Here is a 27,866-nt window from a genome sequence, read left to right as displayed (position 1 = left end):
ATTTTCATGTCAGAACATTCTTGAGAAGGTATAAATTGTTCTGGTCTCTATGCCAGTTTTCTTTTTTCTTCCTTTCTCTGTCTTCCTTTTTTAAAAAGGCTTTCAGCTTTTAAGCGGATACTTTTTATAGTTATATAACAGTTCTAATATTTTGTGACATTTTGTATTGTGACACTATAGATGAAATTGTCATCGGACTGACACTCTGTGCTGTTTATTCCTTAATTACAACTGTTAACACTGTAGAGAAGTATGTTAATCTGCCAGCGCGTATTATGAAAACAACGTTATTGTTACCCACACCAACCACCCACTCAACAGGATATTTCCAAGATGGTAGTTTAAAGGAACTTATCAGCACAATGGACGTTTCAATATAGTGTTGTTGTTGTTGTTGTTTTTTTTTTTTTTTTTTTAGCTTATCCTATTTTCTTTTAAAAACACAAACCAGTTTGAAATTTAAATGCTTGAATGGCAATGAACGTATAGACTCCCCTTGCTAGCAGGAGCTGCCTCTATAATTAGAAAAACAAATTTTTTTGAGTGTTCAAGCAGTGGAAGACTGAGGAACCTCAAAGCTTTCTGACAGTTTCAGAAATAATGAAAATAGAAGGGAGAGGGAAGGGCAAGTTTAAAGATGAGAAGATGAGAGGAGTTATCGACATTCACAGGGTTGGCAGTCCTTAAATAACCAAGTCAAAATCCAGTAACCATTCTCAGCTCTAACAGGGGACCTTTTTCAGAACCACATCTGAGCCTTCCTGAAACTGGCTACTTACCAAATGCTTGATGGTTTAGTTCTTTCCCCCAGAACTTTCAGAGGTTTGATTATCTATGAAGGACAAAATCCTATAAATCCATTCTCTAATAAATATTATATTGAAGCAGCTTAAGTGTCTCTATTTTTTCTACTTGTTAGAAGAAACTGTAATAATGGACCAACACCCACTTTGATCCTGTGCTGAACATGATCCCCATAATAAAATAACCAAAATGATTCTAGAAAATGTAACATCAGAACAACCCGTATTTACTGTTTAGATGAGAATGGCTGTAAATGATTTTTTTTTTCTTAAAACGAGACACACACACTTGTTTAGCGACTTGTTTAATAAACAGTCCACCTTTCAGTATAAGCTTTTAACACTAACACTTCCATGGATTTGGCAGAAGGCAAATTCTTGACCTGGAACTACTAGTAGGTCTCAAAGTGACAACCTGAGACTCGTCAGCAGATTGTCAGATCCTGACCGTCATTGAGAAGGTAATGGGGCACTGGGAACGTACTCGATTCCTAAAGTTCCTGAAACGATCTGCATATTCTTTAATATTCAGCTGTACTAAACAGGTTGTTTTGAAAGAGCATGTGAAGAAGTTATCACTGCGCCTCATTTTGAGTGGTATTTTTCTGCTTCATTTTCATTTTCAACACCGATCGGATATGGTGCTCTTCCTAAAAGAAACTGTTCCCACTTGGGAATATATTCTTCTACTGATGCCCAGTAAAGAGTCTGGAAAAAAAAAAAAAAAACAACATCCAAAAGTAAAAAAGCATATCAAGCAATTGAACTTGGCTCTTCATAATAGTCTAAATGTTTATTCACTGAAGTGTGTGTATGCGTGTACACACACACACATGCACACATAGACGTAGAATGCACTTCCTCTACAGAATATTTTATGTTAATTTTAGAAAGAAATCTGGCTACTTACTAGTGTTAATTTTCAAATTTCTCAGTAAAACCAGAGCCTGGCAGAATTACAGGTTTTAGGATTTTATTGTGATTTTACACGCCCTCTTGTGGCCAACCTTGTGATTATTACCAGTGGAATCATTTATGGCTACAATCATTAAATGTTTTCGGTTACTGTTCCAAATCTCCTACCAAATGATTACGTGTACTGAAGTTATTACAATGAAATGATCAAACATGAACAACTGATTTATAGTTGGCCTAAAAAGATTGGACCTGCGATGAGCTCAGGAACTGAAATATAACTAGTACAGGATTCAGGTGAATGGACTCCTTAATTGTATGGGGAGAAACATTTAAAATATGCATCCATTATACCTTTTAGAAAAGCACTCGTTATGGTAAATTGTAATTTCTTCCCAATTTTTTTTATATTGAGAAAAAATATAATGTAATCACTTTTCATTTAAATGGCTTAGAAATTGAGATACTGTATTAATGGCCTGCCTATAGCAAGTCTGTAAGCTACAGAGGCTCATGCAAAGATCACCATATAGTTTCTAGAAGCTTTGATGTTTTTTTGCATGACTGCTCTAACAAAGCCAAATAAAAGTAAACTACCAAAAATCTCTATCCTTGCAGGGCATTTTATAGGAGATTATCACTATGAATCTCATTTTGGGAAATTCAACCAAAGAATTCCATAGCATTAAGAACACATAATGATCTACTCTGCACATTAACAAGGTACAGGAGTTCTGAAAGTTGAAAATGGTGAGCGGTTCTACATATCTATCTATCTATGCATGTGGTCTGAGAAGTAGCCTGAAACACTTAAAATAGAGGTCATCCTGCTGTGCAAGACTAGCTCAGAAAAATACCAACCATCGCCTGTGGTTGGGAGTTTCTCCACCATTCATGGCTGGATTAACCCCTATTGTGTGGGCCCCGTATAGGCCAGAGCAAGGTATTGGAGAATTCAACAAAGAAAAAGACATGCCCAAGGCACAACTTTGTACCAGAGTTCTTTCTATCCTTGATCACTGCCTCTTCTTATTACTCTAGATGACACAGAAAATTGAAGGGCAAATTCTCATCCTTTAATTTTGAGTCTATTCACATCTCTGGTTAGGCAGCAAGCAAACTGTATTTGAAAAAGGTCATTAGGAATATAAAATTAAACTATATGGAGTAAATTTCCTTTCATCACAGATATATTCATATACCAAGTAGGATTTATTTTTGCCAACAATCTTGCCAATCTGTTCTTGAACTGAGCAAAATAAAACAGACAAAAGCCACACTATACTGCATGATAATATGCATTGAAATAGCATTGGTTGAAAATTGGTGAAGGGACTAAACTACTAACATTAGCCAACAGGAAAAGCACTTTGGTTAGGCATGCTGTCATCTTAAGATTTAGTGCATAGTGTCTCTCATGGTTTAACAGGGTAGTTGTTTCTAGATGAAAAGATATAGGATTTTAAGAAAATTTTCATGTGATGCTTTTTTTTTTTTTCTTAACATCAAGATACTTATCAGTCACCTACATACAAAGCACAGCACTGTGGACATGTAAGGATCAATCAGACATATCTTGTTTATTTTACTGAATAAATAAGTCTAGGAAATACATACATAGAACCACAGTTAATTTACAACGTACTCATAACAGCATGGGGGTCTCTTCTTATACTTTTGATCTTTAAGATTCTCACCTCAAGAGAAACCACCTCTGGTGATGGAATTGGGTGACTCCGGGTCTGTAGAGACTTTTCTGCTGCTTCTATATCCTGTGATAGGTATCAATGTTATAGAAACAAAATGTATTTACATAACACATACAAATGGCACCTGTAATAGTAACATCTATATCCCAAATCTCTCAACTCTTCTCTGGATATACAGTCTGAACTGAAGGAAGGTCATTGAGGTAGGAGACTGATCACTGGCTAGACAACCAGTTTCAGATCGGGAACAGAGCATTTCTTATCTCAAAATAAAAAGTAGGGGTAGTGTCGAGAGCACTTTCAAGGTCTTCCATTTCATTTAAAATAGTAAATGGCGGGGCGCCTGGGTGGCTCAGTGGGTTAAGCGTCCGACTTCAGCTCAGGTCACGATCTTGCGGTCCGCGAGTTCGAGCCCCGCGTCGGGCTCTGGGCTGATGGCTCAGAGCCTGGAGCCTGCTTCCGATTCTGTGTCTCCCTCTCTCACTGCCCCTCCCCCGTTTATGCTGTGTCTCTCTCTGTCTCAAAAATAAATAAATGTTAAAAAAAATTAAAAAAAATAATAAAATAGTAAATGGCAATAATTCTTGAAAAATGGACTTTCTTATAAAACTGCTCAGGATACTACCTTAGCCCTAATACCATTCAAAACTGCCAGGTGGATAAAACGGTCAAATATTCCGACACTAAAAACAGATATTTTGTGTTTAAAAAAAAAAAAATTAACATTTATTTATTTTTGAGACCGAGACAGAGCATGAATGGGGGAAGGGCAGAGAGAGAGGGAGACACAGAATCAGAAGCAGGCTCCAGGCTCTGAGCCATCAGCCCAGAGCCCCACGCGGGGCTCGAACTCACGGACCGCGAGATCGTGACCTGAGCTGAAGTCGGACGCTCAACCGACTGAGCCACCCAGGCGCCCCTAAAAACAGATATTTTGACACTGCACTAACCTTAAAAGTGAAGTGTTCTGGGCCAGATCATGGAAGTGGTATATTAATGTCACACATTTCATTTGTTCGGTGTTCTTTTTATTTTATATTCATGCAAATTCTCCACATATTGAAAAGAAAGACCATGAGGTAGCTCCGTACTTTGCAGCAAAAGCCTTTTCACTACACTCTAGATTTTTAGTACTAGATTTCTAGGGCAGTCTCGATGGCCAGCTTTACTGCTACGTTGTGCATCATTCATCTGATGGCTTTTAAGCACTGGGCTTTAATTTGTAGTTTAATTCGTGGGTGTATGCATTTGCTCTTATGGTTGTAGAAACACAAGGGTAATTAATTACACTTAATTCATACTCTGGTAAAGATGTTACCTTGATATGTGGATGAAGTGTATGCCCAGAAATGTAGAACATTCCAAGTCGTTAGTGAAATGCTGAGCTCTGTTTCATGCTCCCCACATTGGCACCTATGTTGTCTTGTGCTTGCTTATGTTTGTCAAGTTCACAGAGGCCTTGGCTCAAGGCTGTGTAAATTTTGTCTCTCCTTTGAGCTTAGTGAGTTGATCGAAAAGAGAAAGTTCTCTGATCCCTGTACAAGCATTGGAGCAATCCAAGTACAGGGCTGTTGGACAGACGGAGAGCGATGGAAAAGGGCGTGGGAGTGGGGTGTGAAGAATCCAATGCTGAACAGGAGAAAAGAGCGAGCAGATGGTAGCGGCGGGAGCAAGGAATGGGTGTGAAATGTAAAAGGGAAAAACAGGAAATTCCCTAAAGGGACTCCCCAAAGTTGCACAACCATTAATGCACCTGCTGTCTAGAAGAAGGTGATTTGAAGGGGAAAACCAGCAATTTAGGGATCAAAAGCCCATCTAATAGCCCTGTCTATTCCCCACCAGAAGTTTGTAGCTGAGACACATGCTAAAGAGCTTTTGATGCTGATGCTACACTGAATAGTGAAGATTAACTCTTCTGTGATTGCACTGAGATTGTACAAGGTCCTGGAACTGTAGAAATCAAACAAAAGAATCATAACTCCATTTACACCATTATTAGAAGAGTTATAAATTTACTGTTAGTGGTAGATCTAGGTGCCACTTGCACCTATAGACAAGATTATAAACCTTTGCCTTAAAGATCAGAAAGTAAGGATATTGAATCTCTCTCCTAGAAGAGCAGATTTGCAATGAAAGAGTAGACATGAGCAGGGATCTGTGGCCTGGTAAGACAGGCCTGTTGTGAGTAACTTGACTGTCAGCTCCGAAGCATTTCGACAAGGGATTATCACCCTTCCAGAGAACTTCTTTCTCAAGTGAGATTTTACTTTCTTAGCTGTTTTGCTTACCTCTCTGCCTCCTACTTCTCTTTCTCCTTAGCTGGCTCCTTTTTTCTCTTCTTAATCTGAAGTGTGGGCTTTCTTAAGATTTGTGACATCTGTCCTCATCTTTTTACTTTTGCTCTCTCCAAGACTGCCTCTTATCTAGCTTCAGCTGTTAATGTAGAGGGACAGATAACTTTTCTTCCTAGCCCTTATTCCTCAACCTAATAAAACGACACTTATTCCTCCTGATTGTACTGAATATACAATAGTGGGAGTTCTCCTCCCCCAGACACCGATGCTGCATCTTCTATCTTCAACTCTTCTTATTCCCTGACATTTAAAAATGCAAAGGTCCATAGACTGATCCTTCAGGATGTCTCCTCTAGTCTGTCCATGCCATCCTGTGCTGTGGCCTTATTATTACTTACTTGTTCAACAAATAGGACTTGGACCCAGGCTTAGACTATGTCTCATTTCAACCTCATATGAAATTGATTAGTTTTGCTAAAATTACTACTTTAAATATGTCTTTACCTAGTTTAAAAAAAAAAACAAAAAACATACCCACTACACAGAGGACAAACTATGAATTCCTTAGCCTGACTGAAAAATCTCTACCTTCTGTAGCAAGTTATATTATTTTCAATGAAGAACCTTATCTTTGACTATACACTGCGAGATGATAAGGACTATGTTTGCTACTACCTTTAAGCATCTGAGAATCTTATAAAGTGCAGGGTATGTACTAAACACTTAAATATTCATTACATAAATAAATGATTAAGGTGTCAAAAGTTTCCTGAGTATAAATGAAAAGCTTAAAAAAAAAAAAAAAAGTACCCAAGGGGGTTGGGGGGAAGAAGAAAAAAAGCAGGTGAAAAGAGGGTAGACTTACCTGACTAGACCTTTTTATCTTGTTTTTTACAGATCTGTCACTTGATACATATCATTGAGAAATTGATATAGTTACAGAACAAATGAAAAAGCAATCCCTAAAAGTTGAAAACAAAAGGAAACAAACCTGTTGTCTATTTGGTGGCATAGTCACATCAAGAAAAAGTAAATCAGGTGGTCTTAGAACACGGTATTTTGACTGAGCATCCATAGTGAGATGTACCCCAAGGACAAAAAGAATTGTAAAAAGTTTCTGACTGAGAGCCATAGTCTGTAATCATACTGTTGCTGGTAGTGCTGTCTATATCACGGGATAAAGTAAACGACTATGAGGTTGGTACTGGGAAATTACTTGCGAACTGAGATTTTTGGTTTGAGGGGGAAAAAAGAGTTAAAGGTTGATGATTTTAAGTTAAAAGTCTTAGAATCATGTGATCGAAATGGAATTATTGATACGAGCTCTTGCTGACTTTTATCTTTTTTTTTTTTTTCAATTTTATCTTTAAAAAAAGTTGTAAGAAACACCCGATCAAGGGCTCTAAATATACATTCCTATCAAAAGGATCCAGGGCTCCTTGGAGCAAAGGCCAATTCCAAATGCGTATGATTAACCTGATAGATATCATCGTACCAGAAAGAAAGTAAACTACCAAGGACTGTTAAGATCAGGTCAGAGGCATTCACGAGCTACCTTGGAGGTTTCCACTTGGTAAAATTGGGACAGTTGGAGCATCAGTGGGAATACAGATTGAACACTGCAGCTGTATTTAAAAACACCAATTTGTCACTTTTGGAGGATACTAGAGAATCAACCTGTTATTTTTGAAAACTAAGTACAGAGAAAAGAATCAAGCACTCATCATGCTTGTTCCTATAGGAAATGTACTTCAGTATAACCAACTATCTGCTGAGGGCAGGTTCATCTTCTTGTAAATGATCAGTAATCGAATAAAAAGGAATAGAAGAATGCAAATATCACTTTTTGCAAGCCCTGATAGGCATATGTAGGCCACGATCACCAGTGACTGCTAACATTCCAGAAGGAGAGACAACCAGTCATTACAAAAGTGTTCTTCCCCCAAAACACTGAACCTGAATGTGATCAGGTCTCTAGAAATGCAGAGCATTAACATGTGGTTGCTGAGAATTTGAAATGTGACAAGTCTGAGTCGAGAAGCGCTGGAAATGTAAAATACACACTGAATTTTGAAGGCTCAGTAAGAAAAAAGAACAAGGTATGTACTAACTTTCAGGAGCAATATATTTGAAATATGAAAATTTTAATGTTTCATTTAATGTTTGTTTTAACCTTATTAAAAATGGTTACTAGGAAATTTTATAATACTTGCGTTATATTTCTGTTGCACAGCACAACTTCATCCTATCAATCTATGTCAATTATGGGGAATAGAGGAACATACTAAATGATACTTCAGCAATGTAATTAGTAATATCCAGATTGTGAGAAGCTCTATAGGAGAAATGAGCCAATTCCTTCAACAAAGAAATTCAAAGGGGGTTAGAAAAGAAAGGGGTGGGGCAGAGGGAACTTCTAGAGATTAGGGAAACCTATCTGTCAATTACATACTGGATTTTATTTGGATCCTGATTCAAACAAATGTAAAACCATGTTGATAAGTTAATAAGGGAGGGAAATCTGGGTGGCTCAGTCTGTTAAGCATCTGACTTCTGGTTTCTGCTCAGGTTATGATCTCAGGGTCTGGGAGTTTCGAGCTCCTCATCAGGCTCTGCACAGACAGCAAGGAGCTTGCTTGGGATTCTCTCTCCCTCTCCCTCCTTCCCTGTTCGTGCTCTCTCTTTCTCAAAATAAATACGTAAACTTAAAAGTATTTAAAAAGTTAATATGGGAGATGGGCATCTCAACTGAATATTTGAGGAATTGTTAATTTCTTAAGTTGATCGTGGTATTGCGATTATACTTTAAAATAGCCCTTATCTTTGATAAACACTGAAATAGATGTACACCAAAGTGTTTAAAGATGACACAATGGCATGCCTGAAGATTAGCTTCAAAATAATTTGAGGGGCGGGCTGGGGGTGAAGGTGAGGAGTGTAGATGAAACAAGATTGGCTGTGTTTTGATAATTACTGAATCTGGGTGATAAGCACATGGAAGTTCATTCTTCGATTTCCTCTTCTACATAGGTTCGCAATTTTTCATAACAATTAAAAAACAAGTTTCCAGTATGGATGGTGGTGTAAATGTTACTCTATGGCAGTATTCAGCAGCCTCTATAAATGAGTTGACTCATGATTAGGAAAGGTAAACTGTGAGCACAAAAAGTCATGTACTGCGATTTCTTTCTTTTCCCCTCACTAGACCTGTCCCTCCCTCTCAACCCAGCAATGGATATCTCCCTATAATCTATGCAGTGATGCCAGCTCTGGCTGGGCTGGGTTTAATCGTTTAATGTGCTCAAGGTGCAATTTCTGGGATTGCAAAAAGAAGATACTTAGGCATGAGATACAGGGTCACTGGTACAAGCAGCACTTAAGCATTCATTAAACTCGCTCCTCACTGAATTTGGAGAAAGTGAGAAATGTGAGTAGGGAAGAGGAGAGATGGGGTCCTGTAAGTTATTGGCCATCCTGGGGGGCAGCTGGTTCAAGGCTCTAACCGGCAGCCACCCCAAGAAGGCTTCCGGGACGCACCTTCCGGGAAGCACCTGCCATATCTCTAGTCTGCTGTAGCACACTCCTGTTCCTTCTCACCCTGGAATGTTTGTTCATTTTCTTCACAAGATGATGTTGGCTACCACAAAACTGACTTTTTGGGTTAAACAATTTTGTCACTGGTGGTGGGGGTAAGGAAGGAGGTGGAAAGAGATGACCTTTTACATCCTGGAAGTATTTATGGAAACAGAATTCTCTCTTCCAAATCAATTTTGTTCTTAAAAGGCAGATACATTTCATTTTATTTCATTTCTGGAAACTAACAAGCTAACAATCCATTATCATCTATGATACTTACTGACTAAACTCTCAGTGTGAGTTTTCTTCTCTACTTAAATTCATGTTCATTCTTTTACTAATATGCTTGAACAGTTTGGGATTAGTCTTTTCATTAACATCCCATTTTAAAGACATTCTTTGATACTCTTGCTAATTTATTTTTCCAAATGCATTTAGAGAAATTTTGTTGGGCTTGATGTGAAATTTTTGTGGGGTTCTATTGAAACTAAAAATAACATTGTGGGATGCCTGGGTTGCTCAGTCGGTTAACCCTCTGACTTTAGCTCAGGTTGTGATGTCACAGTTGATGAATTCGAGCCCTACATTGGGCTCACTGCTGTCAGTGAGGAGCCCGCTTCAGATCCTCTGTCCCCTCACTGTCTCTGCCCCTCCCCCACTCATGCTCCCTCTCTCTCCCTCTCTCAATAATAAATATTAAAAAACATAACTTTGTGACAACTGGTGTTATAAAAATAATAGTTAAAAAAATAATAGTTTTCCCGTCAGGATTAAGGCATATGTCTCCATTTAAATTTTCTCTTGAATCTCCCATTGAAATGTAGTAATTGTAACAGTCATGTACGTCCCTTGTTAAGAGCATTCCCAAGTATTTTATAATCTCATTGCTAATGTGAATGTGATCTCCCTATTTTCCAAGTATATCTATAGGATTGTTACTGATATTTTTATGTTTACTTTCTATCCATTAATTTTACTCAACTAATACTAGTTTTAAAACAACTTTGGCTTGTCTACATATACAGCCATATCGTTTAAAAATACTAGTGTTATATCTTCCTTTCCAAAAATCAAGGCTTACTCCCCGTTATTTGGATGCTCTGAGCAATATAAGAAACAGTAAGGTCAAATAATGGATGCTGATAGAGCTCATCCTTATATTGTTATTAGTGTCTTTACAAGAATGCTTCCAAGTTTTAGTGGAACCATTTTTAAAGTGTATTCTGGTCTTAAGTACATATCGTGATGTAACTGAAACTGTTCTTGACCAGGGGTATTAGGAGTAGTTAGTTACCTTATGGTTTCCTCAGCTCTAAATTAGGGCAATAGCAGTGGTCAGTGGTTTTCACCATTCTTTACAGTGACAATAGAGCAGACAAGGAAGGGCTAAATGGGTGGGGCTTTAGGCCAAAGCAGGTCCATTTTTACTTTAATCTTGAAGAAAAGTTTTTATGCTAAAAAAAAAAAAAAAAACCTTCAATGAGAACTGAATCTATATGCTTTTAAAAGTTGTTCCCGGGGTGCCTGGGTGGCTCAGTCGGTTAAGTGTCTGACTTCGGCTCAGGTCATGATCTCGCGGTCTGTGAGTTCAAGCCCCGCGTCGGGCTCTGTGCTGACAGCTCAGAGCCTGGAGCCTGTTTCAGATTCTGTGTCTCCCTCTCTCTCTGACCCTCCCCCGTTCATGCTGTGTCTCTCTCTGTCTCAAAAATAAAATAAACGTTAAAAAAAAAAAAAAATTAAAAAAAAAAAAAAAAAAAGTTGTTCCCAACTGAATATTCTGTGATCAAGTCTTATTTATGTCACTTGCACAATAATCTCTTTACAGAGTTTCAAACAAAATAATAAGAGGGAAAGCAGGATAAAAAAATTGCATATACAAATATTCAAAGTATGTTTTAAAAAAAAGTGAAGAGACTGCATGTCTAACAGCAAACAGACACTGTATCTGTTTATGAAAAGACTGACAGGAAAAATACAAAAAAATACTAATTTCTAGCTGGGTGGGATGATCTGGAAAAAAAGCTATTTCAGGGGCTCTGAGTGGCTCATTCAGTTAAGCATTTGACTCTCGACTTTGGCTAAGGTCATGATCTCATAGTTCATGGGATCGAGCCCCTCATTGGGCTCTGTGCTGACAGTGCAGAGACTGCTTGGGATTCTCTCTCTCTCTCTCTCTCTCTCCCTCTCCCTCTCCCTCTCCCTCTCCCTCTCCCTCTCCCTCTCCCCCCCCCCCTTTTTCTGCCCTCCCCTGCTCATGCTCTCTCTCTCAAAATAAAGATTAAAAAAACAATAACAACAACTATGCTAGCTCATCTTCTTTACACTTTCAAGTTTTTTACAGTGAGAATATATTTTATTATCGGGGGGAGAAAAACCATACCAAAAGACTATGAAACTAGGTTCATTATCTTCCTTCTAGATAGGACAATGATTTCTTAGCTATTCTTCTTTAAGCTCTCCATTCTTCAAATCACATTACATCGGAATAGGAGATGAATCTTTTCTTAAATACCCATATGTTTCTTATGTAAGTCTCTAGTTTTCTTTTGCTCAAACATGTCTAGTACTGTATTGTCCCTATATATCAAGTCTCAGACTCTTCAGTTGGGTCTCACAAAATCTATCCAACCTTGCTTCTTGTGGCTTTACGAGGTAGTTAGCTCAGGGTCCCGTGAACATTAATTGGGCTATTCATTCTTCTGGGCTTGGTTCTTCTGTAAGAATGCAGAAGAATGTCCTTACCTTGTGCCTATTCAAACACCGTTCCAGCTTAGCTTCCACTGTCAGACTTGTTAGAATATTTTAGCTTTTGATGAGTTTTTATACTTAGTCCCGCACTGCTGAGGATTCCATGTAACTGAATGTTTGATCTCCTAAGGTCTCCTATTTTGTGTATGACAACCTCAACCTTAGGTTATCAGCTAAGCCTATGAGCTACTGGATGTAAAGAACTCTGAATTCTTTTGTTGACTCCACCTTCTGCTGAGAACTAGCTTAGTAGTAAGGACTCCGGGCATTCACCAAATACTTGCTCACTAAAAGGAAGACAAACTTGAAAAATCTGAATAACACCTGTACTTGTTGCAGGTAGGTAGCAGTCAAGCCTTCAAGCCTTCTAATTTAGTTTTTCTGAATTTTCACAGCAAATTCCAGATTATCCTATATATTTCCATTTAAAAATAAATATTGCAAACACCATTGGGCAAGTAAGACATATGGCAACATAGAATGCTTTGGTAGCACTATGGCTGTGACTTAAATTACTGTGGATCAAACTGCCAGAAGCTGAGAAGATAACTGAATTTCCCTCTTCCTTTATCCTCTAGTGACTACAGAAGATAACTATATCATGCCTATCGATGAAAATATTTAACAATAAAAAACTGAAAACACTGCTTTATAACTTAAATAATATAGCCTTACTACCAAATGTTTTAGTCATAGGATCTCTTGGAAGCTTGAATGGAAGCAAACTTTAGGGTTTTAATTATGGATGAAGCCATACAATTCTGGAAGCAAAGTATAGCAAGCAGCCAAAAATGTTACACATATGATTTTACTCCAAATGGGCACATTGGCCAAATGGTGAGGCCCTGCGCAATCACATACTTTGACCACCTCCTCCATCACTATCAAGAGAGATCTGGGAAATCTGTTATCTGTTAGATATGAATTCTGTGTGTTGACTGTGGCCCCAATAGGGCAAAATCAAATTGTTCTCGTTTTTATGAGGATAGTTTTGAGTTGGATCTAAAAACATTATAGGTACTTCATGGGGTTTTAGAATCTCCCGATAAATAAAAGAAGATAGAGAGCTGTATCTTAAATTTATTACGTCTTGCACAAAGGTGACCTTTAAATTCCTTCTGTGGTCACTGATTTTTTTGGTTGATTAAAAACACTTAGCTTAAGCAAACTTCCATTTTTTTTTCATTAAAAAAATGAGAATCCATATGCAACTTACCTAACATGGGTTTAAAAGCTAGGTGGTACTTCGTTAATTTTATTCAAAACAAATTATATACATCAAAATTATGAAATTCACTTAAAACCTTTTTGCATAGGTGAGGGAAAATATCTAAAATCAATGAAACTTACCTTTAAAAGACTAAGGTTCCTTTTAAGAGCAGTTTGAGCTGCTTGTATCTGAGATGCCTTTTCCTTGTTTTCATCTAGAAATTTATTCTCCATTTGTTGAAGTAACATTAATCTTTGTGATACTCTAGAAAAAAGGAAGATTATATAAAGTTTTTTTTTTTAAGGGAACATTTTAGCTTGTTCAATATGGACGTACATTTCTTAATTACACCTCAATTCAAGTTCAACGTATTTTGAAAGCCAACTACTATGTCAATTATTAAGACAGTAGAAAACTACGGTAGTTCAGTAAGTCTTAAATATGGGTAAAATTATTTTCATTAACGTATCTACTGTAAGTACATGCTTCTGTTTTTTTAGCCTCTATGGTCTTTGCAATTATTTTAGAGTGTTAAAACATGTTTTAATTTTTTGGTGAAAATGCAAACTGTAATACATATCCCTTTGTACACATACTTATATATACCTCCCCACACACATACATTGATATAACTTGCTATACGAAACCTTCTGCTTAACACTTCAATACCCCTGAATCTCATGTTACACATTTAGAATTGCGCTAAACTTCCATATGTTTGAAGAAGCAATAAAAATATTTTTTTCCTCTTTTTCCAAGAGAAAGATGATGGTTCCATATATGAGTGAGAGGCTGTGTGTATGTATGCATACTCACAACAAGGTGAAACAGTAATTGAAGAAAGATGTAAAAAGTTGTAAGTAAATTATCAAACTGCTTTGTTTTATATATTTTAAAAGTGTCTCATTGGTCAAATCGTCATTTTACAAGTTTTTTGGCCCTCTTAAATGATTAATTAAAAAAATGTCAGATGATAAAAAATACATGAGGGTAGAAATAAAATTGAGTAATTTGGACATTTTTTATAAGGAAAATACCTTAGAAAGCCAAGGAAGGGGCCTGGTAATGAACTGAAGAAAAGAAATTAATTAAAGAAAACATGAGAGCCCACAGAAAGAGGTGGAGATGGTTGATATCAATATAAGTACTGGACTGGTTATATAATTTGTAAGGCCTAATGCAAAATGAAAATATGGGGCTCCTTTAAAAAAAAAAAAACTATTACAAGTTTGAAGACAGCAACATTAGACCATTAAACCAAGCCTGCTATGGGTAAGAGGTTTAGAGAAGTCCATTAAATACCAGTGAGGAACCTAGAAAGGTGAGAAGGGTAAATTTATCTAGGTAATAGCAAAGCAAAGTAAAAAGAACATAAATAAGCCTTTTAATCTTTATTATTCTTAAGAGACAGTGACGTTCCCTAATACCAAATCTCTCAAGTGTTAGAAAATTTAAATGACACATTTTCAGATTTTTAAGTCTGTTCACACAATATTTCACTAAGAAAGCCAGCACAATGTATTCATTTAGATAAGCCTTTAAAAAAAAAAACCTTACATTTCTTCATGTCTTTTAGAAAGGCGAATTTCTTGAGCAAGCAACGAAGTCATCTTTAGTCAAAGCTGCCTTATAAGCTTTCTGCTAAATAATAAAAACATGTACAGTTACTTCTACTACATATCCTCAGCTTTTCAAGAGTTGATTGTTTTATTACCTCAACCCATTGATTCTCTCAGAATTGAAAAATAAAAATTGAGATGTAATGCATAAAATGAGAGAATGCATTTAAAACCATTTTTATTTACGATGCGCAGCTTTTCATATGCCAGGTGCATCCCCAAACACCATGAATCAGGTAAACTAAACATCTCACATTTCTTCCTCTTATTTCCTCACACTTTAACCTTAATCTGAATTGAAAACAAACAAGCAGCTGGTACTAAGACTAGTAAACATTTTATTGAATCAACAGAAAGAAAAAAAATCCACTCTGTAAAATTCAACACAGGAGCACCATCTCTCATGCATGTGCATACACACATAGAAAGGCAAACAAGTATGAGAACCAACTGGAAACTCATGGTCTTTATTTTATTGGAAGACTGCCCAGTTCTACCATCTCTTTTCCAAATAAGAAAGTATTTTTCATGTGTAACTGCGGTGGAAAAGCACAATTGTTCCCTTCACTGTATTCTGCGTGCTCAGGAGTCCTGTTTGGGGAGTTTGGGAAAGCCCATTTTAATGGCACATGAGCAAGCTCACCTTGACTGAAGAGCCTGGATCAATACTGATAAAAGATCAAGTGCAGTACGTTGAAGGCTGGGAGCCTGAAGGCAAATCATCTGGTTGGGTGCAAAAGCCAAAGGTGACTGTCCTAAGGGAGAAAAAAAACAGGAATGAAATTCTTTCCTCAGGCGACGCACTGGCTTTCCTAAATTTTATGAATTAAATACTGGCGCTAATCTCGGAGTGTCCAGCGCTGACTGAGCTCTTCCTTCAGTGTACATGCATGGAGGTGTAGGGCCCTGAGCCCAGCCAAGGAAACACTGCCCTGCCCTCATCGGGTTTCCTTCTAAAGGAACCAATGTGTTTTGCTCAGCACCGCGGACAGCAACCTCTCCAGACCCGCCCGCAAGGATCTAGTTACAGATACGTTCCTCTAAGATCACGGCAGGCCACTCCTCGCCGCATTCCTCCTACTTTCCATTGCAGCGTCAAGGAAATCCCGGAAAGTTAGTCCATGGTAACTTCTCTTCCGTAAGCCCGCCATCAGCACTCCAGGCAAACCCCAAGATAAATACTGCCTTTCGAACCGAAGATCCCCATGGTCTGAGAGTCCTCAATCCTCCGACCACTCCAACTCCTGCTCAGGACTCAACGACCTTTCCTCATCACCCCAGCCCTTCCCCGTTAACAACATTCTCCCCCCACCCGCCGGCCCTGCGGACACCTGCGCCGTTCTCGGACACTCAGGGCCCCCACCCGCGGCCCGTAACGCCGTGGGACTCCACTCACTTAGCCGCGCTTAGACCTTTTCCGTAAAGGCGTCCGCTACAGTGCGGACGCTGGGTCCCAGCACAGGCCTGGGCGTGGTCACGCCGCCATGATTGCGCACGCGCAACGAGGTGGCGTAATCACGTTGCTATAAAAGGCGGACCTCTGGCGCGGGAGTTTTCCCAAAGCGGTAGCTGCGAGCCTTGCGAAAGCGTTTGGCGGTAGCTCAATTTCAAGGCCTTTTAAAATGAGACCTGTATCCGTTCAAAAGGCTTCAGAGAGGGAAGCTAGAAAGTCACGGAGTATGGAAATGGGGAAGCCCCCTTCAAGGTACTCCAAAGGGATTGAATGGTCTTTACAGTGAGTAAAAGCACTTTAATTCAAAGAGCTTCACCCTGGTGTTGCGTTGCTGAGCGGGGGAGTGGAGCCCCTGTTCGCACCCACTAGGGAAAGTAACATTAATCGGTGATGTTTTGAGGGGTCTGCATGCGGGTCGCGGTGTTATGTGGATTATCTCGGCCGTTTCCCACAATGCTGGGTTGGGTAGGTCCCACTGTCCTCATTTAACAGAGGAGCAGACAAGCTTGGCCATTTATTTAGGTTGTGGTTTGAAGCCCGCAGAGGTTTAATGAAATTTCCCACGGCCCTCAGGACCCCGCACTTAGAAATAATCCTTATGTGCTGTGAAGCGCATTCTTAAACCTTTTTTTTTCCCTTTGAAATAAGTTGGTGAGACACGAGGTACTATTCCTTAGTTTCAGAGGTAGAAACTGAGGTTCAAGAGAGGTAAAGTTGTGTTCTTCCTAAAGTTACTGAGTTGGTCAAGGGCAAAGTGCCAGACTCTAGTCCCCGTGTCTCGTATTTTTTTCTTCCCAGAATATCTCCATGAAACTCCGCTGATGCTTCGGGACTATGGCGCTTTATGGTTCCTTTGCTTGGAAAACCCATTCCTTAGAAACTCACATAGACTCAGTTCCTTATCTTTCAATGCTGCCACTTCAAGGAAGCATTCCCCTGGACCTCCAATATAAGAGAGGAGTTCCATTTCTTCTTTGCCCTCCTCCTGCTGTATTTCTCTCCAGAACACAACACTGTACCACTGTTCTTCACCCTAAGAACAGTTATTTTTGATTCTTATTTGCTGCTGTATCCTCAGCAACTAAAATGGCCTTGAAATAATCAGGGATTGATTTTGCATCATAATTTGAGAGCTCTGTCTTCAGTTGATAGGACCTTCGATTTAGCTGTCCCATAGCCTTCCTTAGTAAACATGAAAAATAGACCTTTGAATGGCCCTTTGTTCTAGGAATGAAATAGAGCTTTTGCATGGGTACAAGGCATTCTTACCTTTTATGTAAATTTACAAGTAAGATTTTTTTTTTTTAAATTGGCAATGGGTTGCATGAACCTTGAGGCTGCACATGAAAGCATTTGTATGTTGTTTAAAACAAACTTTGTTCGCCTCTCCTGCTTTATGCATGGTTTGCATAGTGACACAATTGGGACAGACCCACCTGTTTTGACTTGGAATCTCGCTTCTTTAGGTCATCGTCTTCCCTAGGAGTGAATCAAGGAATACCTTAGAATTGTCTTGCAATTTTTAGGAGGACAGTAATCAGGAATACATCACAGACACTTAAAAGTTATCTAGAGAGACGGATTATTTTGTAGCATCCTGTAAAAGCACTTGCTCTACTCAAAGATCTGCTGTGATAGCTCCGCTCTTCATGACATCCCCCAGTTGATCTTTTCTGTGAGACACTTGGCTGGGGAAAAAGTATCTGTGGCAGTTGCACAGTCTGTCTCTACACAGCTTCTCTATTAGGTAGGTTTGGGTACTTCTTGGAGTGAGATATTCTTGGTCTACCACACAGATTATGGGAAACTTGTAAGTGATGCCTGGCTCATAATGGGGCATTCTGTAAATGTGCAGTGAAGTTAATATTTCCTAACCCTGGTATAGTTCTGCCCACCACTGTGCTAAAATTGTTCCTTAGCCTCATCATTTAGAAAGCCTTGTGCTCTTTAGCCATAAATTCTATAAAGATGCATTTATTAAATATCTCTCAGATATAGTTTCTGCCCTCAAAAGCCTAGAGGGCTCTTAAGGTATATACAGAAAGCTAGAGGGTTTTGGCTGACAACATAATAATGACTCCTTTTCATTGACTGTTCATTCTGTACTAGGCGCTGTGTGTGATTTACCTCATCTAATCCTCCTAACAGCCCTGTGAGCAAGACAGGGTTGCTTGACTTACTATCCCCATTCTTATAGTGAGAAAACTGAGGTTTAGAGACCTGATGTATGACCATATTGTAAGTGAATAAGTCCCGGCTTGCTGTTAGTGTTGTAAGTAATTGTGTACAGTATATCAATAATGTGTCACTAAAATGTATCCTGCAGATTGTGAGGGTGCTAGAGAAGAAAGAGCACCAAGAGCAGGAGCAGTCTAGGTAACATTTAAAAAGTCCATATATTTTTGAGAGAGAGAGCGTGAGCAAGAGAGGGTCAGAGAGAGAGTGGGAGACAGAAGATCTGAAGTGGGCTCTGTGCTGAGAACAGCAAGCCGGATGGGGGGCTCAAACTCATGAACCGTGATATGTTGACCTGAGCTGAAGCTGGACGCTCAACCGACTGAGCCACCCAGGCACCCCTGGATAACACTTTGGAAGGCTAAGTTGAGTTTTGCAAACTGGGTGGAATTTGGAGGTCTGCTTTTGTAATTGGGGGTATCAGGTGGCAAGATGGGGTGTGACCTCTTGTAAGTGAAGGAGCCCTTATGGAAGTGTGTGCATGAGAATATGTCTGGGGTGAGGAGCCGTGGAAAGGAAGCATTGAGAAGAATGTTTCTCCTCATTTCCCCCAGTTTTGAAGATTTCATATCTGGTGTCAGAGACTTAGAAAAGAGAGGTTTGACAGTAACAAAGAGAAGGAAGGATTGGAAAAGGTGAGACTGATAAGTAAAGAATAGAAGTAGGGAGACTTGAGGATGGAAAAGAAAGGACAAGCTTTGGAGACTAAGAAATAATTAAAAGAATCCCAGAAACCTTGACAGTTTCAGACTTGAAATTACAGTAACTTATAGTTTATACAGAGGTTTGCAGTTATGGTTTACAAAGAGGCCATCTTTTTTAGACATCCTTTGGGTGTACTTTGGGTAGACAAATAATAAGAAAATGAAGCACTCATGCCTGAAATGGAGTTAGTGTTTTTTTCTTTCTCCCTTGTTTCAGGAAATCCCAGATGAAATTTGGTGCAGTGGGTCCAATTGCTTGTCTTTCTGCTTTTCTTCACTCTGAAATATAATCATTGGAAAAATACTCTATGCTCAGAATATCTCTGAAATGCTTTAAATTGGTCCTGGATGGGTTTTGACCAAAGAGAATTTACAACCAGATACTTCTTTAGGATCTTTTGTCAACGAATCAGCTATCAATCTAGGTCTAATCAGATAAAACTGTGCAATAGAGAAGTCATTATCACAGCTGGTGCCTGCATTGTAGACATTCTTGGCTGAGAGAATAAGACTGTGCTGATAAAACTATGCTCATTCCTAGAGGTTTCCAGTGAGAATTTGCATAAGCTTTTTCCTTCCTGCGAGAGCAAATTAAAAACCTCACTGGTTCTAAAATTCACTTGGAACGCATTAGAATTTTTAAATTGAAAGCACACATGATAATTCTTAGCAAATCACTTGTGTTCTGTATACATAGTAAAATACGTATATTTTCTCCTCCCCAAATTTCGGCAATTTAAAGCTCACACAATCCTTTTGTCTTAAATTGACACCCTTCCAGCTGTGTATAATTTAAAAGCCTTTCCCTCCCCCCCCCCCCCCCCTCTTTAATCCTGGCTCCTTGATTTCCCAGCGGCTTTCAGTTTACTCACTAGTCTCTCTAACTCTTTAACTCAGGCTTTTCTTGAAGTGGGAATTTTGTATAGTTCTGCCTGTTTATTTTCTCCATGTCTCTTCCTGCCCCACCCCCACCCCGGGCCTTGCTCTTAGAATTCAGTAACAACTGTATAGTCCACTATTGAGTAAGCAATTAAAAACCTTCTTAATGCATACTTGACGACTTGGAGCACTGCATTCTGCAGTTTCCATCTTTTTGTGATGCTCTGCATCTGTTTACTAAAAAAATTGGAGGCTCTTGGCACTAGCCTGTTTCTCATTATTATTGTTTGCTATCTCTCCTTGAAAACTTAAAATTTCCTTTGAAAGAATAAGAGTTGCAGTCTTTCTACATTGCCACTTCTTTGTTTCAAGATCTGATGGTATGTTAAAATATTGTGAGATAGTCCGTTGTTGATTAATGCATTTGGGACAGATAAAAAAAAAAAAATCACCCATATCTTTCATTTACATGAGAAAAGCATGAGATGATGTCTTATCTAGTTTTTTGAGACTTTTGTATGAATACATTTCTTCTTTCGCTAGAGCATCGGGTCTTACTTTCAAACCTGATTTTTTTTTTCTTTTGGGTATTGCTTTTCAGAAATGACTTTATTAAATTGAAAGCTGAGTTTGATTCTATTGATGGCTTGTTCTTACAAATCTCATATTTGAAAATGAATGTTACTTTTAATGTAAGAATTTTGAAAACCCTAGTTAAATATACACTTGGGATTTGGCTCATTTTTAGAATCATATTTTTCAGCGAGGTTAACAACATGAAATGATTCCTGAATATCTTTATATATGGGTATGCTTTTCTTGGGCTCTGAAAAAAATAAAAGTAAAAAGCCAAAGAGATAGATGGCAAATTAATTTTCTGCAAGTTTCTAATGTATTTCCCCAAGTTCAAATGTGTATGACGTTGATTACTAGTTTGTTTATACATTCAAAAAATAATGTTTTAATTAGATTAAATGGGAGCCTCAAGTTTTAGTCAACTTAAAATATTTGCAGCTGGTGGAAATGTTAATGGTACTTTGAAAAATTGGATAAAGTTGTCCTTTTACAATTTTGTTGTATTTGTTTGATGTGAAATAGTAAACATGTTGGCTTATATGCCTAAAATTTTGAAGAAAAGTAGTAGAAGGGAAAAGAAATGGATTCATTTTAACTCTAGATGGCAGTTAAACACAGCTAACAAAGACCAACTTGTTTGAAATACAGAAACACAAAAATAGTAAAAACACACACACGTTCTGTTCTACCATCCAGTTAATTATATTCTCAAAACGATGTCTTGGATTGATATTCCTAAACAAACATGTACAAAGTGTAATTACACGCAAGTGAAATAAATAGTGTCGGCCTGTAATTGCAAGATTTTTTTTTCAACTTGTAATATGGCATACACCTGTGCAATGGCTTCCACTGCCTCTGTTTTGTCATTTTTACTAACATCTCATTCAGTGTAGTTTTATTTTATGTACAATTATTTACCAATATCAATTCAAGCCATATGCCATTGGGAAAACTATTACATATTTAATGTCTCAAAATGTTAAAATATAAGTAAAGCCTATTTTCATGAGGAAATGTGTTCTCTATAAGTCCATTCCAAAAGCTGGCATAGATATCCCCTCATGTACATTTGCAACTGCATTTTACTTTATATATGTTTTTACCTATAAGTATTTAATTCATTAGCTTGGTGTTTGGAAGTTAACAAATAATATTTCTCATAGTATTTATAAGAGAAAGCAGAAGCTTGTCAGATCATACCTTGTTCTCCTCTCATGGTCTCAGCTCTTGGAGTAGACTGTATGTCGTATACATTCGTAGAGCGCAGCTACCTCTGATACATGGTGACTGTATGGTGATAGGGTGATTGGTGAAGAGAATAAAAAGGACTTAAAGGACATCTCAGGTAGCTTAGAAGAGGAAAGGATGTGGCCTCTTTAAGAAAAAATTTTTTTTGAAGATTTATATGAAATAACTAAATTCTTTCGAGAGGACTTACTTGATTGACTTTTGTTTCTTGTATTTAGCAATTTATGACCTGAGTCTGTTTTCACACAGTAGATTACGGCATAGGCAGCAGCCACTACCCAGGGTTTCAGAGGGCCTGTATGTGAGCACCCAGACCATATAGTTCTAAAACCTCGGTGACCTTGCATTCGGGGTGGTGGGGGTTAACTGCTTCTCAGCCAGAAAGGTGTAGAGGTTTGGGGCAGCCTAATGGAAACTGGACTTTGAACACCTCAGTTCTTGAAATGAGCGTTTGCCTTTTCAGTTGGCAGAATAAATGTTCAATGGGCTCTCCAAGAGATGTCTGTGATCACATTGTAGAGAGTTCATAAGAACTCTCCGGTTAGACCCCAGACTCCTAACAGTGGGGGTTGGTTCCTAGTAGGCTTTTGATAAATGCTTGTTGAATATATCAGTTGGCAACAGGATAAATTTTTCTCTTTTCTTTTCAAACAGCATAAAAACAGTCCCGTGTTACTAAAAAATAGAAGTGAAAGAATTTAGGGGCGCCTGGGTGGCTCAGTTGGATGAGCATCTGACTCGATTTTGGCCTAGGTCATGAACCCATCGGTTTGTGGGATTGAGCCTCGTGTCAGGCTCCCGGTTGACGGCGCAGAGCCTGCTTAGGATTCTCTCTCTCCCCCTCCCTCTTTGCCTCTGCCCTGCTCGCATGTGCACACAGACACACATTCTCTCTCTCTCTTTCAAAATAAATAAACTTAAAAAATAGTAAAAGAATTTTTCCATTTATTTTAGAGAAGTTTCTGCTAGAATTTTATCACAATTAATGTAATTGCTGCCTATTTATAACAGATTGTTGCCTTGCATGGATACAGAGTTGCCAGAGCTGCTGAGGTTTCCAGGGAAGATGGAAATTTGGATGTTGATGTGAAATCTTCTGCTTAATCATTGTCAGTCACTGTTTGAAATAAAAAAAACAACAAAGAAAAAAATACAACATCAAACCAATGGTTTGTAGACTTCAACGTAGAGCACTCTAATTTTTTAGCTCATAATTTTTTTTAATGTTTTGTATTTTGAGAAAGAGAGAAAGAGTGTGCGCACACACAAACTGAGGAGAGGCGGAGAGAGAGGGAGAGAGAGAATCCTAAGGTTTTCCACTGTCAGCACAGAGAGCCAGGCAGGGCTCTAACTCATAAACCATGAGATCATGACCTGAACCCAAATCAAGAGTTGGATGCTTAACGGACTGAGCCACCCGGTGACCCGCTCATTATTTTTTTATAACATGTTCTAAAATTGATTTTTTAAAATGTATTTATTTAAATTCAGTTAGTTAACATACTGTGTAGTATTGGTTTCAGGAGTAGAACCCAGGGACTCATCACTTACATACAACACCCAGTGCTCATCCCAACAAGTGCCCTCCTTAATGCCCATCCCCCCACCCACCTCCCCTCCAGCAACTCTCAGTTTGTTCTCCATATTTAATAGCCTCTTATGGTTAGGCCCACTCTCTCTTTTTGTCTTATTTTTTCTTCGTTTCCCCTATGTTCTCTGTTTTGTTTCTTAAATTCCACTTATGAGTGAAATTGTAATAGTTGTCTTTTCTCTAACTTATTTTGCTTAGCATAATATACTCTGGTTTCATCCACATTGTTGCAAATGGTAAGATTTCATTCTTGTTGATGGCCGAGTAACATTTCCTTGTATGTATATATTACATCTTTTTTACCCATTCATCAGTGGATGAACATTTGGGCTCTTTCAATGATTTGGCTATTGTTGATAGGGCTGCTATAAACATTGGGGTGCATGTGCCCCTTCAAATCAGCATTTTTATATCCTTTGGATAAATACCTCGTAGTGCAATTGCTGGGTCATAGGGTAATTCCGTTTTTAGTTTTTTAAGTAACCTCCATACTGTTTTCCAGAGCGGCTGCACCAGTTTGCATTCCCACCAACAGTGCAAAAGGGTTCCCTCTCTCCACATCCTCGCCAACATCTATTGTTGCCTGAGTTGTTAATTTTAGCCTTTCTGACAGGTGTGAGGTGGTATCTCATTGCGGTTTTGATGTGTATTTCCCGGATGATGAGTGATGTTGAGTATCTTTTCATGTCAGCCATCTGACTGCCTTCTTTTGGAAAGTGTCTTTTTATGTCTTCTGCCCATTTCTTCACTGGATTATTTGTGTTTTGGGTGTTTAGTTTGGTAAGTTCTTTATAGATTTTGGATACTAACCCTTCATCTGATATGTCATTTGCAAATACCCTCTCCTATTCTGTCAGTTGCCTGTTAGTTTTATTGATTGTTTCCTTTGCTGTGCAGAAGCTTTTTATCTTGATGAGGTGCTAAGAGTTCATTTTTGCTTTTGTTTCCTTTGCCTTTGGAGACATGTCGAAGTAGAAGTTGCTGAAGCTGAGGTCAAAGAGGTTGCTGCTTGTTTTCTCCTCTAGGATTTTGATGGTTTCCTGTCTTGCATTTAGTTCTCTAATCCATTTTGAGTTTATTTTTGTGTATGGTGTAAGAAAGTCATCCATGTTCGTTCTTCTGTATGTTGCTGTCCATTTTTCCCAGCACCATTTGCTGAAGGAACTGTCCTTTTTTTCATTGGATATTCTTTCCCGCTTTGTTGAATATTCGTTGGCCATATCTTTGTGGGTCCATTTCTGGGTTCTCTATTCTGTTCCATTAATGTATGTGTTGGTTTTGTGCCAGTATCATACTGTCTTGATTATTACAGCTTTGTTATACAGCTTGAGGTCTGAAATTGTGATACCTCCAGCTTTGGTTTTTGTTTTTCAATGTGACTTTGGCTATTTGGGGGCTTTTCTGGTTCCGTACAAATTTTAGAATTGTTTGTTCTAGCTCTGTGAAGAATACTTGTGTTACTTTGATAGAGATTGCATTGAATATATAGATTGCCTTGGGTACTATTGAGATCTTAACAATATTCTTTCAGTCCATGAGCATGGAATGTTTTTCCATTTCTTTGTGTCTTCAATTTCTTTCACAAGCTTTCTATAGTTTTCAGCCTATAGATCTTTTACCTTTTTGGTTAGGTTTATTCCTAGGGATCTTATGATTTTTGGTGCAGTGGTAAATGGAATCTATTCCTTGATTTCTCTTTCTGCTGCTTCATTGTTGGTGTACTGATTGTAGGAATACAATCAGTTTCTGCATGTTGATTTTATATCTTGTGATTTTCCTGAATTCATGTATCAGTTCAAGCAGTTTTTTGGTAGAGTCTTTTGGTTTTCCACATAGAGTATCATGTCATCTGCAACGAGTGAAAGTTTGACTTCTTCCTTGCCAGTTGGTATGCCTTTAATTTCTTTTTGTTGTCTGATTGCTGAAGCTAGGACTTCCAGTACTATGTTTAACAACAGTGATGAGAGTGTTCCCGACCCTAGGGGGAAAGATCTCCGTTTTTACTCATTGAGGATGGTATTAGCTGTGGGTCATTTGTATATGGCCTTTCTGATGTTGAGGTATGTTCCTTCTCTCTCTACTTTCTTGAGGGTTTTTATCAAGAAACAACGCTGTATTTTGTCAACGGCTTTTTCTGCATCTATTGAGAGGATCATGTGGTCCTTATCTTTCTTTTATTAATGTGGTATATCATGTTGATTGATTTGTGAATATTGAACCAGCCCTGTTGCCCAGGAATAAATCCCACTTGATCATGGTGAAGAATTATTTTAATGTACTGTTGAATTTGATTTGCTAGTATCTTATTGAGAATTTTTGCATCTGGGTTCATCAGGGATATTAGCCTGTAATTCTCCTTTTTAGTGGCATCTTTGTCTGGTCTTGGAGTCAAGGTAATGCTGGTTTCATAGAATGAGTGTGGAAGCTTTCCTTCCATTTCTATTTTTTGGAACAGTTTGAGAAGAATAGGTATCATCTTTTCTTTAAATGTCCAGTAGAATTCCCCTGGGAAGCCATCTGGCCCAGGACTTTGATTTGTTGGGAGATTTTTGACTCCTAATTCAATATCTTTGCTGGTTATGGGTCTGTTCAAGTTTTCTATTTCTTCTGTTTCATTTTTTTGTAGTTTGTATGTTTCTAGGAATTTGTTCATCTCTTCTAGATTGCTCAGTTTGTTGGCATATAATTTTTCATAGTATTCTCTTATAATTGTATTTCTGTGTGTTGGTTGTTATCTCTCCTCTTTCATTCATGATTTTATCTATTTGGGTCTTTTCTCTTTTTGATAAGTCTGACTAGGGGCTTATAAATTTTGTTTATTCTTTTCTTTAATGTTTATTTATTTATTTTGAAGGAGAATGCACGAGAGAGTAGGAGGGGGGCAGAGGATCTGAACTGGGCTCTGTGCTGACAGCAGACAGCCTGACATGGGGCTCGAACTCACAAACCATGAGATCGTGACCTGAGCCGAAGTTGGATGCTTAACCGACTAAGCCACCCACGCGCTGCTCAATTTTGTTTATTCTTTCGAAGAACCAACGTTTCACTCTATTGAGCTATTCTACTGCTTTTGTTTGTTTTTATATAATTTATTTATGTTTTAACCTTATTTCCCTTCTGCTGGCTTTAGGCTTTATTTGCTCTTCTTTTTCTAGCTCCATTAGGTATAAGGTTAGATTGTGTATTCAGAACCTTTCTTGCTTCTTCAGATAGGCCTGAATTATAATATACTTTGCTTTTGCACTGTCTTTGCTGTATCCCAGAGGGTTTGGACTGCTGAGTTTTCGTTTTCATTTGCTTCCATGTGGGTTTTTTTTTTCTCCTTTAATTTCCTGGTTAACCTATTCATTCTTTAGTAGGATGCTCGTTAACCTCCATGTATTTGAGTGCTTTCCAAATTTTTTCTTGTGGTTGATTTCAAGTTTCATAGTGTTATGACCTGAAAATACGCATGATACGATCTTGATCCTTTTGTACCTGTTGAGGTCTGACTTGTGACCCAGTATGTGATCTGTTTTGGATAATGTTCTATGTGCACTGAGGAGAATGCGTTTTCTGCTGCTTTAGGATTAAATGTTGTGAACATATCTGTTAAGTCAATCTGGTCCAGTGTGTCATTCAAAGTCACTGTTTCCTTGTTGATGTTCTGCTTAGATCGTCTGTCTATTGCAAGTGGGGTAAAGTCCCTGACTAGTATGGTATTATTATCAATGAGTTTCTTTATGTTTGCTATTAACTGTTTCATGTATTTGGGTGCTTTCAAGTTGGAGGCATAAATATTTATAAAAGTTCTTCTTGATAGACCCCTTAATTGTGACTTAATGTCCTTCTTCATCTCCTGTTATAGTCTTTGTTTTAAAAAGTCTTGTTTCTCTGATAGAAGTATGGCTACTCTGGCTTTATTTTGATTTCCATTAGCATGATAGATGGTTCCCCATCCCCTCACTTTCAATCTGCTGGTGTCTTTACATCTAAAATGAGTCTCTTGTAGGCAACATATAGATGGATCTTGTTTTTTAATCCATTCTGATACCCTTTGTCTTTTGATTGGAGCATTTAGTCCATTTATGTTCAGAGTGATTATTGAAAGATATGAATTTAGTGCCATCGTGTTACCTGTAGAGTGGGTGTTTCTAGTGATGTTCTCTGGTCTTTTGTGCTCTTTGTTGCTTTGGTCTTCTTTTTTTTTTTCTCCACTCAAAGAGTCTCCCCTTAAAATTTCTTGCAGGGCTGGTTTAATGTTCACAAACTTCTTTAGTTTTTGTTTGTCTGGGAAACTCTTTATCTCTCCTATTCTAAATGC

The 27,866-nt window shown here is 38.2% G+C and overlaps 1 protein-coding gene across 5 annotated transcripts; it reads right to left on the bottom strand.

The window, feature by feature from the left end:
• Nucleotides 1-1,092: 1,092 nt before the first annotated feature.
• On the bottom strand, nt 1,093-16,381 carry CUNH3orf14 (chromosome unknown C3orf14 homolog). Of its 5 annotated transcripts, none has more exons than XM_019469864.2 (5): nt 16,271-16,381; nt 15,518-15,629; nt 13,396-13,519; nt 3,416-3,490; nt 1,093-1,511 (listed from the first exon to the last, which is right to left on the bottom strand). In XM_019469864.2, the coding sequence occupies exons 2-5, from the start codon at nt 15,595-15,597 to the stop codon at nt 1,389-1,391; spliced, it is 402 nt and encodes a 133-aa protein (XP_019325409.1). In that variant the 5' UTR covers nt 15,598-15,629; nt 16,271-16,381; the 3' UTR covers nt 1,093-1,388. The 5 variants fall into 5 exon arrangements, with proteins under 5 accessions (XP_019325409.1, XP_019325411.1, XP_019325410.1 ...); XM_019469866.2 differs by having other exon boundaries at nt 16,287-16,364; XM_019469865.2 differs by having other exon boundaries at nt 16,206-16,331.
• Between the last annotated feature and the right edge of the window lie 11,485 nt (nt 16,382-27,866).

This window comes from Panthera pardus, unplaced genomic scaffold, assembly GCF_024362965.1.
Source record: "Panthera pardus isolate Hobbes unplaced genomic scaffold, ASM2436296v1 HiC_scaffold_8, whole genome shotgun sequence".
NCBI classification, from domain to species: domain Eukaryota; kingdom Metazoa; phylum Chordata; class Mammalia; order Carnivora; family Felidae; genus Panthera; species Panthera pardus.
This window is presented reverse-complemented; position numbering and strand designations above follow the sequence as displayed.

What these genes read in the sequence shown, in the direction of transcription:
- CUNH3orf14 (XM_019469864.2), bottom strand. Translation starts at nt 15,597, where the DNA reads ATGATTTGCCTTCAGGCTCCCAGCCTTCAACGTACTGCACTTGATCTT. An exon ending in ATCCAGGCTCTTCAGTCAAG is followed by an intron (nt 13,520 to 15,517) that starts GTGAGCTTGCTC and finishes CCTTTTTTCTAG; the next exon opens with AGTATCACAAAGATTAATGT. An exon ending in CAGAGGTGGTTTCTCTTGAG is followed by an intron (nt 1,512 to 3,415) that starts GTGAGAATCTTA and finishes TTTTTTTTCCAG; the next exon opens with ACTCTTTACTGGGCATCAGT.